This window comes from Poeciliopsis prolifica, unplaced genomic scaffold (genome assembly GCF_027474105.1).
Source record: "Poeciliopsis prolifica strain line A6 unplaced genomic scaffold, Auburn_PproV2 SCAFFOLD030, whole genome shotgun sequence".
NCBI lineage: Eukaryota > Metazoa > Chordata > Actinopteri > Cyprinodontiformes > Poeciliidae > Poeciliopsis > Poeciliopsis prolifica.
This window is the reverse complement of record NW_026562405.1, coordinates 1425916-1441040: the sequence shown is the minus strand read 5'-3', so window position 1 is coordinate 1441040 and position 15125 is coordinate 1425916. Positions and strand designations below refer to the sequence as shown.

The 15125-nt window shown below is 37.5% G+C and overlaps 1 protein-coding gene across 3 annotated transcripts in view; it reads left to right on the top strand.

The window, feature by feature from the left end:
* Positions 1-15125, top strand: part of ephb2b (eph receptor B2b) — a 122221-nt gene that overhangs the window by 71271 nt on the left and 35825 nt on the right. For all 3 annotated transcript variants that reach the window (XM_055050198.1, XM_055050199.1, XM_055050197.1), the window contains exon 4: positions 13909-14064. In XM_055050198.1, the coding sequence (XP_054906173.1) occupies positions 13909-14064 (156 nt within the window). The remainder of the gene's footprint in view (positions 1-13908; positions 14065-15125) is intronic.

The following is a 15125-nucleotide window of genomic DNA, read 5'->3' as shown; positions in this document are numbered from 1 at the left end:
CTTCTCTCCACAGCTATCATTGGACTATTTAATACATTATGTGTTTAAACATCAACCATTAGTGACTTCAGGAGTATCTCCCCCAGCAATACCAGAGATGGTGTTGAGTTCAAGAGATGGTTGAATGGCATTTGTGGAAATGATGGATTTTAAGCCCTCAATCTACGTTTTTATCCAAAATCCAGTTTTGGGTGTTCAGATAACCCATGTCACTTTATGACTTACATTTGCATAAACTTATTATCCATTCGAGTGCCATTATCAGATTAGTGAGTACCATCCAAACTGTCTACTTTATATTTATTTTAACCACTATTTGAGTCCTCGAAATCTATCACGTTGGAAATTTCTATTTTTTTCACAAGACGTTTAAAAGGCTGCCCACAAACAAAAGGAAAACTATGTCACCATGTGTTTACTTCTCATTGCAACAGAGGAGTTTGACTGTATTTAGGTATGTTTGTGTATGCGATATAGGCATATGTGTTTATTGGATGCATGATTGCATGCAAACTATTCCCATTACAGCTGCTGTGCTTTATAGATAAGATGGATGTCAAAATTTGCTTTAGATTCCCTGATGCCTCATTAAATGCTTGTAGGCAGAAGAATTACTATAAACTTGAATAAATACACTGCAAAGAAAGATGACTGAAGACAAAAAAATACTGATGTTGAATATGAAAAGTAAAATAGATTTTGCTCTTTATTTGGGATGTTCTCTTGGTGTGTTTATAGACATGCATTGGAGTTGTACACTGGGACAGTGACAGTTCTCAGCACCAGCTGCTTCTTCCAATGCAACCCCCACCTCTTCTTTCCTCCCTCCTATCCTTCCTCCTTCCCTCATCTGAGACACTCCTTGTTTCTACTGACTGGACAACACACAACCCCTTTATGCCACCTGTCTATCAGCTAGACTGCACCTTAGGGAGCCTCTGCTGCTGAGCTTAGAACTGCCGCTTGCTGCCTTTGTTTGGACTCTGGTAAAGCTGTTACCCCCTCTTCCCCACCCCTCTTTCCTCTCTTTTTCTGTTCTCTCTTGCTCTACGTGCTGCTCTTTACAAACAGATGAACAAAAAGACACATACAGACAAGTGATTGCCTCCGTCAGCTATTTCCTACAACTGCCTCGAGGCACAAAGGACTCAACCACCACAGCACATCCCTCAGCTTGTGTTTCACCTATACTGGCCAGCTGCTTGCGCTGTTTTATGCAGAAACAAATGCCGACTATTGGAGCAGATACTAATGATTACATTTGACAAATTCCAAGGGGTGTTGAAACCGTCACACGGCACTTGGAGGGTGTTTATTGCTTGTACTTGGCTGTATATTTCAACCTTTCTTTCAAGGCAAGTGCGAATTCAACACTGACACGCTACCCATCTTTAATGGGTCACTGAGGTTATTTATCATTAAATTGTCTCACCAGTCCCATTCTTATCCACCCCTTATCTTCTACCTCCACTCACCATGCTCGTCCACCCAGTCCTAGTATCATCAGCAGTCTGTGGCTGTGATCATGGCTCTGAGGTCCGGGTGCAGCCTGCAGAACGGAGCGGGGAAGCTGCCTTACATAGCAATCGCGCCTGTTGCCCTAGCAACTGGCTGTCCTTGAGAAAAGGGCATGTTTGGGGGTTTTGGAGGCTGAAGTGCTGGCAGCCCCCAGTCAAAACTCATAAAGAGTTAAGACACATTGATTGGTGCATCTAGGAGAGCATGTAGTGTAAATACAGTCATCCACAAGTGCCTTAGAATGTATGAATCATGGGCTTAGGTAGCTGTGCTAAAAATTGAGGGGTTTGACATGCAAGTCATTTCTTTTGTTGAGCAGGAGGGGAAATAAAAGATTTTTTCAACAGGGCCTGTTTTCAACCAGCTGTACAGCGATCAGGCTTTGGTGGATGTTGCTTCAGAGACGGCCTGCATATTTTGGTCCATCGGTTGATTTCTTCTTGTTAAGGCCCTCCCTTTTTGTTTGCCTCATCAAAGACAACAAAATACTTCGATATGTGATCACTACAATATCACCTCATTTTATTGCCAGTCTAAGTGCCTTTACGTTTAATGATGTTTAAGTATTTTTCTATATCTTTCTGGTTGTGATATAATTGACTCCAGGCTGAGGTTGTTGCATACACATTTTCTTTCCCCAGTTGCATTGGTCAGTGATTATTTGTGATTTCATTTGAAAATCTTACCCTTTTCCAGTACTATATGTAATTGATTAATTGCTCTGTCTGTGGGGTAATGTGTGCACAGGCAAATTGCAAGTGAAAATTGTATTATTTTGACTTAAAAACTACCATTTGCATTAACTGACATTTCTTTCCAAGTCTTACTAATTATCTGTCACAACACATAATGGAATACAGGAATAATTTCCGTATGATAAGCATCGTGCAAGGTTTACGTTCCGTCCCAAATGGAGATTAATGCCGACACTCAGGCCTGCCTCCTGCCACACCCCAGTCATCTGCAGACTGGTGTACTAAGGCGCTCACTAGCAATGTGATTGGACATTCTACATCCTCTGGAGAGCAAGCTATCAAGTGCTCTGCCTGCATGAAATGACCCTTTCCACATTGTTCACCATAACCAGCCACCCTCTAAGCTTGTTCATATTATACTCTGTGTCGATGCATTGGCTCAGATGCTTGTAATTTCACCATTCCAGATTTTTTGCCTCTTTTTTTCTCTGTATTAAAAAGGGGGTTAGAAAAGAAAAAAAACTGAGACGGCAGTGAAAATTCCAGACTTTATTACTGTTCTGCATGCATAAATCCTGTGATACTCTCCTTTCATCTGTTTCCTCCTTTATTGACAGATGGTAGTTATCAGATGTTATGGAAAAGCTGTGGTTAGGATAGTTTTCAATTATCCCCCCCCTCCTTGAAATTTTTCACTGATAACCACAATGCAAACAGGCCAGTTTTTAATCAGAGGACCAACGAAAGTAATGCTTGGCACATTATAGTATTAATTTCTATGCATTTTGTGTAGAAGGTGGTGAGGTTGATTTTTGTGCACTCCTCTACATTTCTGCTAAATGATTGATCCCCTACTCAACACAACCTTAATTTATGAATTCTGTAAGACATCCATCAGAAAGATTTCTCAAAAAGTAATTTATTTGCTTCAATGTCTTTGGGGCAAGCTGGTTTGATCTTATTCTTAGTTTTTATAGTTTTAAAATAATTCATTAAATAATTATTCTAAAAATAAAAAATGACTTGCTCCAACATTTATGTACACTGTTTTTTCCCACATTTTATTTCCATTCACTGCAACTGAATTGGTCGGCTAGATTCTGTTTTGACTTTTGATTAATGGATTTTATATTTTTTTTAATTTTATTTAAAAAGTGTAACTATATTTTTATTTTGATTAATAATAAGATATGATTTCAGCAGTAGAAGAAAGTTCTGCATTGTGCCTGCCTATGTTATGTCTTGGAGTTCAATGAGGTGATGATAATAAGGTCACTCAGCAGTCAATGAATTTACTGTGGTTGTTTTATGACCAGTGTTTTGCTTACAGATTAGATCCAGGTACTTGTGGAATGGTGCCCTCCACACTTTTTTTTGTCCTTGTAAAGTCTTTATTTTATATGTGACATACATGAGGTTGAAGCCTTTGCAGTGAGTTGAATTTGTCCTCTGGGCTGTAGCCATACATGGGTTATTTACAGCTCACTCAATGGTTCCTGTTTATTTATATTTTGGAATTAATGAATTGGGAAAAGATGGACTTAAGTAATCTCCAGTTGTCTGCCTGTGCTGCTGGACTGTGTCCTAGGGTTTATATTTGCTCAGGGCATATACATTGTGTATATTGTGTCTATTTTGAGCCTCAGGGTTGCTGAGATACCTGCTCCCTCAGACCTCATTCCTCAGGTTTCCCACAACTCTAGCTAATCTGCTGCTAACTTCAGCTCCAAATCTGTCTCAGAGGAAGCTGCAGAAAATATGGGGATTTGGGATGTGAGCTCTATGACAACTGCTGAAGAGCTGCGGCTTAGAGCAAAATGCTGAGAAGAAAAGTCAGTTTTCAATGAATTTGCTGTCCTGCCATATTCCATGATATATGTCCCTTGCTGCACACAAACCCACTCTGCCATGCACTATAGATGTACTGTATATTAAAGATATACATTAGAGTGGAGAACGAGGGAAAAGTCAGAGATTTTTCTTTTTCCACATCCTGTGACCAGTACTACAAGTTGCTGTTTGATTTTGACTCCATTTCTTTAAGCTGTTTTGTAAGAAGATCTTATAATACACACGCACACACACATAAATACATATATATATATATATAAAAAATTGCACAAGTTGCAGGAAAAGCTCTTCTGTAACAAATACATTATCATTAATCAGTTCACATTTGGACACACCTTTTAGTAGTGGCTTGTAAGCACCAACTTGTCCTTCTGGTAAACTGATTATAAACAGCACGTTGTTTTAAAAAAGCACCACACTCGGGCAGCAGAAAAACTGGACAATTAATTTAAAATAATTTTCATTCTTCAGGTTACCTAAAATGTTATTTAAATATTCAAAAATCAGTCAATGGCCTTTATGCTACATCAATTTCTTGTCTGTTCTGGTCTACTAAAAGTCTTTAACATATTAATAATTAACATTAATATGATAATATAATTTGTTTTTCATCTAGTTGCTTGCACTTACTGTTAAATAAAGCCTGGGTTAAAAGGTGTTTCTTCTTTTAGCAGGTGGTTCTCGGTGATGTTGGGTAGCTGCCCTGCCTTTCTAAAGACGGGTTTCTTTTGAGTTTTAATTGGGGGACACAAGTGAGTGTTCTGAGTTCTTAAGTGATTTACACCTTGCGGGTCAACAGTGGTGACACACTGTCTCTGTCCTGGCTTAGAGTGTGAGAAGCAACACAGAGTTCCAGACTTTTTAATTGCACAAGACATGAAAACCTGGTGGGAGAAATGAATATATCATTTGTGTACGTTTGGGGTGAAATGAATGCCAGTTGTCTAATAGCCTTCACACAAGCCTGATTGCATTAGACAGCCAAGAGGACCGTGTTCCTAATTGAATCACGAGAGCCTGTGTTGCAAACAGTGCTAGCTTGTGTTCCTGATGGAAGTGCTAAAGTGGGGGGGTTGGGTCAGGGTTTGGCTCTCAGGAGCAGACAACTTGTGGCTCTCTCTGCTTCAACTGTGACCATGACTCTTATTTCATAGGGATACGCTCTATTTGGAAGTGACCAGTTTAAAAGATTGATAGTCTGTTGTTTATTATAAGTTGCCAGGTTGTAAAACTAATAAAAAAAAAACCTGTTGCAAAAGTTGACATTATGTCCTCTTTTGTACAGAAGATTGGTATCTCTTGCTTTTATCTTGCAAAAGTAGCAACGTTGTCTTCTACTTAGAAGACATTGTTTACGGAAAAAGTTGGATTTACAGTTGCAAGTGTTGTTGGGACATGTTTCTACCGGTTTTGCTCATATGACTGATATTTTTGCCCATTACTCTTTGTACAATAGCTCATCCTCAACCAGATTGGATGGAGTGTATATGTGAAATGTAATGTGCGTAACTCATGAATTTACTTTGATTATACCCGTACACACAGACTTGTGTTAAATCTTTTGCTGGTTCTACCAGCATTCATTTTTAAGTCAACTCCAAGAGCCAAAAGTTGAAATATTGTCTCATCTAACCAGAGTTCTTTCTTTTGTGTGTTTGCCTTTCTCCCTACATGCCTTGTGGCTAACTGCATACAGAAATTCTTTTTGGTTTTCTTTTAACAATTCAACAGTTTTTCCCCTCTGTCATAAAGGCCAGATTTATGGAGTGCTGGGTTAATGTACTGTCACAAGATTCTCCCAGCTCTCGTCCACTAAAGCAATGGTGTTCAAACATTTTCCCCACATGAACTATAATGGTCAATGTAGAAGTAACCATGAGCAAAAACTAATTTAACAATTAATAAGTAAAATCAGAAAATACAGATTTTTTTTCTGCTCACAAAAAACAATCATGCAATATTTTAAAAGGGTATAAAGGAACAGACAACTTCTAGATGTGAATTGAGGCATTAATGAAGGGAAAAAAGTAGGTAAAGGACAAGGAGCATGAACAGCAGACCATGGAAGAATTTAGCCATGAACAATGAAAATCAGGAGCTTAAGTAGTGAGGTAAGAGGAGAAATGACAAACTAGATCAACTAATCAGGAAAAATATGGTTCAGCTGTGGCAGGGAGACAGCAGGACAACTGAGGGAGAAGACTTTTTAACACAGGACGAGCTGATCTAAAATTCAAAGGATCTTGAAACCAAAAGGGAAAATGCCTGACAATAATCTAAGAAAATAAACTAAAATGTACAAGAAACAGAGCACAAGAATAAATTAAGAGACTACGCTTAGGGTGGCATCCTCACAGAAAAAATATTGAAAGAAGAGAAAATAACTAAAATAGAAAAACATGTAGATCATAAACAGACAACCGTTTATGGTGGTCTGTTTCTGACCCAAACACTTGAGAATTATAACCGAGTATTGGATGAGTACTTTCAAAACACATTCAGTTTGCAAATTCTTTGGTGCTCAATTAAAAAGTGTGACATTTTTTGATGATTTTCAGCAACAAGAACCGAACATTCTTCTGACATAATTGGTGTATTAAGTAATTGTTTAACAAATTAATTAAAAGTTGATTTGGGTACATTGAAGTCTGCTATGGAGTAAAAGTCAATAAATAAATGTTCATTATTATTATTATTATGATAATAAAAGAGAAAGCATAAAGCATTGTTTAAAAAAAATTAATGATATTTAATCAATAAATTGTCTGAAATTATTTGGATCTAATTAGAAGACAAATGTCTCCATCGACATCAACTGGAGGGCCAGTGTTTAAATAATCTTGAACTGCAGTCAAGGGCTGCACAAAATCAGCCCAGGGACCGCAAATGGTCCCTGGGTCATACTTTGGATACCCTGCTCTAGAGTTACCGAGGATCTTTTTGCCTCTCTGATAAATATTCTCCTTATTTATCTATTCTCCATGCCAATGGTTGTATTAGCATGTCATGGAAGATTTACAGTTATGCAACCTGTTGAGACTCTTTTTTTCATTCTCCTTTGGGAGAAATTTTTCCTGTCACATATGCAATAAATTAATTTCTACTGAGAATAAAAGACAATAGCGGACTGTAGTATCTCAGGAGAATATGTACATCCTACTGTTTCTATTTGTCTTTTTATTTTTATTTTTTTACATTTCCTTTAACTTCACAAATATCTGCAATTTTATCATGGTTTATTACAAATATGCCTTTCAACTATACTAAATTTTGTAGCAAAAACATGATTGGTATTTGTATTATTACTTTCAAATGACTATGTTTATACTGTGACCAGTATTATTTATATCATTTGTACATGCAGCACCAGACTCAACAGAGGCCAACGGAAGCAGTTTGTGTCTCTCAGGAAAATAAGGAAAACAGGGAAATATCCTCCACTAAATCCTACTGATGCCGTCCATTTCCACCGCTTTCAGCACTTTTTCCTGCTGTGCTCACAAAACCTAGCACCTCTGATTTTTTTTTTCCTTTTTTTTCCTACCCCTGCAGCCTTTTGTCTTTCACACCTTAAACACCACACAGACGCACATAGACACACACAGACACGCACACAAACGCACAAAGACCTTGTCTGTCTTTGTCTCCCTTTTCTCTTCTCTAAGGGTATGTTCATTAAATAAAGCGCTTTCGGTTAGGATGAAATGTGTCCTTAGAAGAAAGAACAGGGAAGAGGGGGCCGGAAGAGTGTCCTATAGTTGCTGTGATTCTTCAGACTGCGGGACAAAGCACTTCCCTGTTTGGTGCTGTAGATGAGGGATGTGTGGGAAGGAAGCCGGATACAAGATAGATTTTTTTTTTCTCCTCTTCCTCTTTTTTGCTACAATAGGTATAGCCTTGGACAGGATTGCTTTATGTTGCTTTCCCGATTGTTCAGTAGCAACCTCTTTTTTGGGGAAAAATCTGTTAAATGAAATGGGAATGTCAAATCCTCACCTTTCTCTATATATTTGGTGTAAATGTGTCTATTTATCTGTGTGTTTGAGGGCTGATAGACCACATAAACTGGATGAAGAAGCCAACATGGCTGTTCACTTTGGCATTGGCTTGTTTTTCTCTTCCCTCTCACATAAATATCCACACAGACCCGTCTACTTTAGAGGATTCACATGTTTTTTGCTGCAGGTACCTTCTTTAATGTGCTGTAAATCTTTTCTACTGTAATGTTCAGGAAACCTTTGAAACAACTAGCAAATTACCTGCTATAAAACTTGACTAGCACCCTAGTGGAGTGACTTACCTTACAGCTCCTTCAGTCCTATATTTATTCAGTGAGTCTTGCAAAAACCTCTAATTAAAGCTTTTATGAGACTATATATTACTATCAGTCATAAACATTGGCAGACATATGCAGCTGGGCTATGTGTGTATTGGGGGGCTGGGGATAGATGTTTAAAGAAGTAGTGTTAAATTAATGTAATATAACACTTAGTGCCTAAATAATTAGACCATACTAAAAATAAAACTAAGTCACCCAGGTGGCAGATATTTTTATTATTTTCACTGTTCAGGACTTAGGCCTGAATCCCTGTCCACTGAGCTACTATTAAACTGGGTCTTAGGTGTTTATAAATTGTTTTAAAGATTTACTACTTGTATTTTCTTCTTGTTTTTTATCCACATTTTATTGTCACTCTTATGTCTAAAAGTTGTTTTAGCACTCTGATAAGGAGAGAAAAAAAACCCCCATAGCCTCCTTTTGATTGATACTATTGATGTTATTATTAGCGGATAAAGAGAAGGAACAACAGTGGGGATGCTGTCAGTGAATATTCTGACACTAATTAACTTTGATAAGCAGAAAGATATTTTTAATCAGAGGAAACATCCAGATAAATTTTGCCTTTAGTTCTCACGTGTTGAGCAATCATGCCAGTGTGATGATCAAACAGCTCAACAGCAGCAGTCTGGGCAGGCGGGTAGGTAGGGAATTAAAGCTCCGGATCCGATTTTTAATCACAGCTCTCCCTGTCTCCGCTGCTCTGCATCTGACACCAACCAACTGTGCAACTCTTTAAATCTGTCATCCGAGTATAAAATGGAAATTCCCCAAATTTTTCCCTAAAGTAATGACCATGGTGAAGCACAGAGGAATGCTAAGACATATAATATTGTCCTCTTGAAGTGGATCATTTGGTTTTCACAAAAAGGTTTGGTTTGCTTTTTACATTGGTTCAAGTCTCTTTTACCACATGAATAAGAGTTATCAAACTGTAATGTTTGTAAAAGTAAATCCATCTTAATTCTATGTGTGCTTCTTAGCGCTGAGTCATTTGTTTTAGTTGGACTGAAAATCCAACCTGTCTGGTTCTCCAAGGTAAACATACTGTAAGCTACTATACTCGTATGTTACAATAGATGTCCCCAGATGTCTTTTTGAGTGAAAGCAGTGATGTTGACTGGTTTATTTAATCCAACTGAATTAAATGTGTTTTACATATTGCCAATTAACAGTACGTATCTTAAGGCATGTTACAAAAAAGGCAATTTCAACCAATTATATTGACAGATTCTAAGTCAGTTTCATTCATTTAATTTCTGTAGCAACTCCTCATACTGATAATGCATAACATCATAAGCTGTGAAATGCATTAAGTAAGTTTTATTGAGAATACCTTGGAAGAAAAATACAAAAATACCCAGATCATTATATTACTGTTGTCTTATGGAGGAATTGTATCTATCTGAAAAAATAAACCTGAACAGTCCCAGAAAATGTAATGTCTTGTTAAGAGCATATTTCTTCATATAATTTTTAACACAAACTTTTAGAGCCTAAAGTGAACAAACAATACTGTCTGTTGGTTCAGGATCTCAGTGGGAAAATTTAAATTATGGACTAGTGTGTCATCCATCAGGAACCACAGAAATGCGACCACTGTCGTGGCCTGGCATCATGCGGCTCTGCATGTGCAAGCCAGTTATTTTCATTCAGTCTCCTCTACAGCCAGATTTGAATGTTATTGCTCGTTTTGTTTTGCATAGTCTGCATGCTGGTACCACACATTAATTTGATACAGTCACAGTAATGCACGGAATTCTTTGGATGAAAAATTTCCCAACCTCTTCCATCTTATGTCTTTGTTTTCATTTACACTCCCGTCCCAACTCCCTCTTTATGCTGTTTCCTATGGTGTTGATCCTTGGAGCCCCACACTCTCATGGACCTCACTGGTCTGATCCCAGTTCCCCACATAGCTGTTGCCTGGGCCTCATTAATGGACCCTGTTGATTGGCAGTGTGAATGTCCAGGCCTCATGTTTCTCTCAGTCCCCCAAACCTTTTTCCCCATCAATCATAGAAGAAGAAAAACATGTCAACACTAATACTTTGTGAAATTTGAATTTTATGTTGAGTAACTTTTTACTGTTGACACTTCTGCTATTTCACTAAGATTGTTACATGTGCCTTTTTAGATAAACTTTTAATTTTGGATAACTAGATGCAATCACACGTTAGAAAATTAGGTTAGCTACTCTACTGCCACACTGCCTCGGTTTAATTACTATTAGATGATACTTTAAAAAAAAATTTGAATCAACTTATACATGTGATTATTATAATTGTGTTAATTATAACACAATTTTTGCCTTATAAAAAAGGCAAAAGTTCAAATAAAATCTTTCACCATCACAGTTTAGGCTTATGTTATGTTATGACTGCTCATACAGTAGGTTGGGTATTTCCCACGATTTTAAAAAGTGGCTATAAAATTTGCATTCCATTCTGGGTTAAGGCAGACTGTGACTCTGTGGGTAAAGTAGTTGTCTTGTATTCAGAGGGTTGTAGGTTCGACAAATGGCTTTGGAAGGAGATTAGAATATTAAAATAAATTCTGACATTTTAGGAACAAAAAACTGACAAAATTGGGCTGGTGTAAAACTTTATTATCATACTTTCTAATTATTGTAAAATTATGGCTGAAATTTTCTTTAAATATCCATATGAGATTTTTCTTTCAGAACTTGAAATGTTTCTGTTTTATGAGCTTTGTAGTATTTTAGTAGCTTAGCCATGAATTAAATATTTTTTCTTGGATTCTTCGACTTTCAGGGTTACTCAGAAAAACTGAGGCATCACTGCACCAGATGGCCAGGCCCAACTGTGTCAGTGTTGTAATATTTAACTTTTGTGCTCCATGTTAAGTACCCACACCCTGCATGTTCAAACGCTTCCATCGACAGGTTTACTGTTTTCTTTACTATAACTATTACATATCAAGTTTGCCAAACTGTGCCTTAGAGTCCCGCCTGAATCCTTACTTACTGTCAATCTTTGTTCTTCATGGACATTCTTCAGAAGCAATGTATGGATTCATTTAAACAGTTACATATTTTGACATTTTCAGTATTTTCTGAAAATCCTGTACATACACAATGTATCCAATGTTTCCTCTCTAATCAAGACAGTTGAACTTTCACAGTTAAATTAACATGTTTGATCCCGCTCACTATATTTTTTAAATTGTTTATTACCAATAACTTGTTTTATGTCTATATGATAATTTTAGAATGTATGTTTCTAATGTGCAAACTTCATTCTCATTCAGGCAATGATGCATTTTATGAAATAAAAAACTGCATCTCAGTTAAAGGCGCTGTTTTGATAACTGTTTTCATCTTTCCTGGCTGCTATATTTTGTTTCACAAACTGGTACTTTTATGCGTTTGTTAGAGAAACCTCAAGATTGATTCGCCATAACCTCTCTTACATGAAAACTGCAGCTGGTGTTTTTATGCTCCAGATATTATGTCTCAAATGTAACTGCATTTACAGTTAGAGAATGAAAAAATTAGCAATTTTATATAAAAATTAAATTTGTTCCAGAACATTTTCTGTTATAGTTGTTATAGTGTTGAAGTTGTTCAATAGTTATAAGAGGATGTAGATAAATATTACCTTGAAAATTTCATATTAAAATTATTGATTAATGTATTGTTGTAAAATGTAAGAATTGACAAACAGTATATAAGAACACCTTCCAATCTCCTTTTATCTGGCTGCATAAAATGTTTCACTTTTTATAAAGCTGCCAAAGAAAAGGAAACTGTATTTTAAAATACCTGAAGGGGTTTTAACTTCAGATAAACACAATGTCCCATGTGTAAATTTTTTTCAGGTTGCTGTACTTCCAACACCTCAGTCTTGGTGCGTCTATATTTCATTTTCCATCAGTGGAGCAGGTGGAAGCTAGATTACCTGAAGCAAATCCATAGATTTTTTTTTGGCTCGAGTTTCAAGAAAAGCTCTTGACATGGTGCAGGTGCAAATGTCAGTTTTTCATTACTTTTTTAAACCAGTGAAGGATAAACATATTTCACCAAAAACATTTTTTTTTTTTACTACCAGTATTATCACAACAGAAACTGAATCTTATGGCAACACACAAACAAAACCACCTATGTAGAGGAGATGACTCATCCACACACATAATTACAGTGTTTAATGCTGCATGTGGTGTAGGTTTTGATTACCCTGCCTGTGCCTGTGTGGGAACAAAATGCTTCAGATATTTCTCAGACAATCACAGCACCCGGAATAATTCAAAGCAAACTTATATGTTTTAATGTTTATATGTCTACAAAGACTCTACTTATGGCATTGATACTAGGCTTTGGATAATTTACCATTGAGAAGACCCATTTGATCCAAAGCTTTAAACTTCATGGCTGATGTGGTAAGAGATTTTGTCAGTATTTCCATATGTCATTCTTACTTAATGAGATATGGAAGTGCATCAGCTAACTCTAACAACATTATACTGCCACCGCCATACTTCACAGATTGGATTAAGTTTAGTTTCATCAGAGATGACATGTCTTCAAAAACGTACGTCTTTTTCCCAGAATGCATGTGGTGTAGTAATTGTGTTGACAAGTGTAGATTATACCATTACTGTCTTTGACTGCTGCTGTTCACCAAAATTCCCTATGTGGGACAATAAAGAAATTAACGGCATTTGCAAATTGCAAAATGCCCTTTATGTTGCTTTTGGAGTAATGGCTTTTTCCCCTGAGTGGCCTTTTAGTGCTGTCTGTACATGACTTGGTTCATTGTGGATAATGACACTATCTTACCAGCTTTAGCCAGATTTTTCACAAGCTCTTTGGGTTTTGTTCAGGGTTTGATGTTAACTTTACAAGCCAAAACATGTTCATCTGTGGATCGCAGAACCCGTCTTTTTCCTGAGCAGCATAATGCCCGGGCATTCCTTTGTTGTGTTTGTATATAATTGTTTGAAATGTTGAGTGTAACACCTTCCGACATCTGGTTATTGAATCCAATGACGAACAAGGCATCCGGGGGTCCAGAATTCTCCTTTTGATATTCTGCTTGATTTATTTAGATATTCTCATGATGTCACACAAGCAGCATGTTTGAGATCTGTCTTAAAATGCATTCACGGGTCTGCAACCAATTAACTAAAATGTTGTAAATTGCTCTTAATCAAAGGCTTACCATGACATCATGATCTGGGATTTCACAGATGCTTTTAATTTCTTGTACATTCAAAAAAGAAGTAAAAAAAAATCCTCAAAAAGTGTCCACATCGTTCTATCCTTTAGCAAGTTTAAATTTTATGTTTTTGTTAGTCATTTCAGCTAACATAAACATATAAAGTTTAGTTTTAATGTCAGTTTTAATACTGTTATAGAGTTCATGTAAACATAAGTTGTTTTACCATACAGTATTTACCCTGGCATTTATATCAATATTTTATTTCTGTGAAAAAAATTTATTGATTAAGAATGACAACTTTTTTCTTTTTGTCCTCTGTCTTAAGCCTGTCCATCAGGATTTTTCAAGCCTACTCAAGGCGATGAGTCCTGTATGCAGTGTCCCATCAACAGCCGTACTACAAGTGAGGGGGCCATCAACTGCGTTTGTCGTAATGGATACTATCGTACTGACTCTGATCCTCTGCAGATGCCATGTACAAGTATGTATGGGTTTCTATTTTCACTGTAGTTTTTCAACATTCAAGTCATCTCCGCATATGACCAGTTATTCTTTAGTTTCAGTTATGAAGACTTTGACACGCACATTTCTCACCCGCAAGTAGAAGTTTCTGAGATCAAAGGGTGATAGTCATCTGCACAGCTTTGAACAGAGAAACCCTGTCAGAGTTGCCCCTCGCACAAACATAATGCTGACATGCTCAAAGTGTGGCTGTCCACAGATCTGACCTGGCAGACAAGACTCGGCTGCCCTCCCTCAACATCACACAGACCCTACTCCAAACTAGACTAGAGGTTAGTGGGCCAGGGCGCGTAGCTTTGTGAAGGGTCAGTCTCAGAGAATGAGCCGGGGTGAAGCGTTCCCTTGTGATGCCAATGAAGCCGTTTGAATCAGAATTAGAATTTGAGACTAACGCTGATATGGGAGAAGGAAAAGGCAGATGGATGGATATAGTGAAGCAACTCTGAGGTCGGGGGGGTTAAGGAATAAGGACAGACAGCTATAAAAGAAGAACGCAGGAATTTCATCCGGAACGAAAAGGGATGTGAAGGGAAAGAGAATTAGTGCTCTCGGGGAGAGTTAGGAAAAATAAGCACCTTTCAGTGTTTCAGTTGTGTTTTTTCTCTTAAACTCCCTCTTAGCCTGTTGAGAAGGGAGAGAAGGGAAAAGATTTGATGGTCTCCAACAAAGGAGATTTGCATAAGCCTGGGTCTGGGAGTTGAGCAGCTGTTGTGAATGAGAAAGCAGCAGCGTCACGTCACCCGTATTAAGCGCAGCAGGGCCTGGTCTGATTAAAGCAAGAAAACAGGCCCATCAGAGAGGCCCGCCAGCTAATGGGAGGGATATTAGTCCTCCTCCTTCAGAAGGAGATGCCAAAGAGGAGTTGTGTTTCAGAGAGACTCCAAGAAGAGCACTCCAATGGGCTTTCTTCCAGTGCAAGAGATCTGTTAATTGCAGCCAATTAAAAAAGGTTAAATGAAAAGTGATCGATTCAGATTTAGGATGTTGTGGGCGGAGTGGAACTGTTTATCTTGTTAGTCC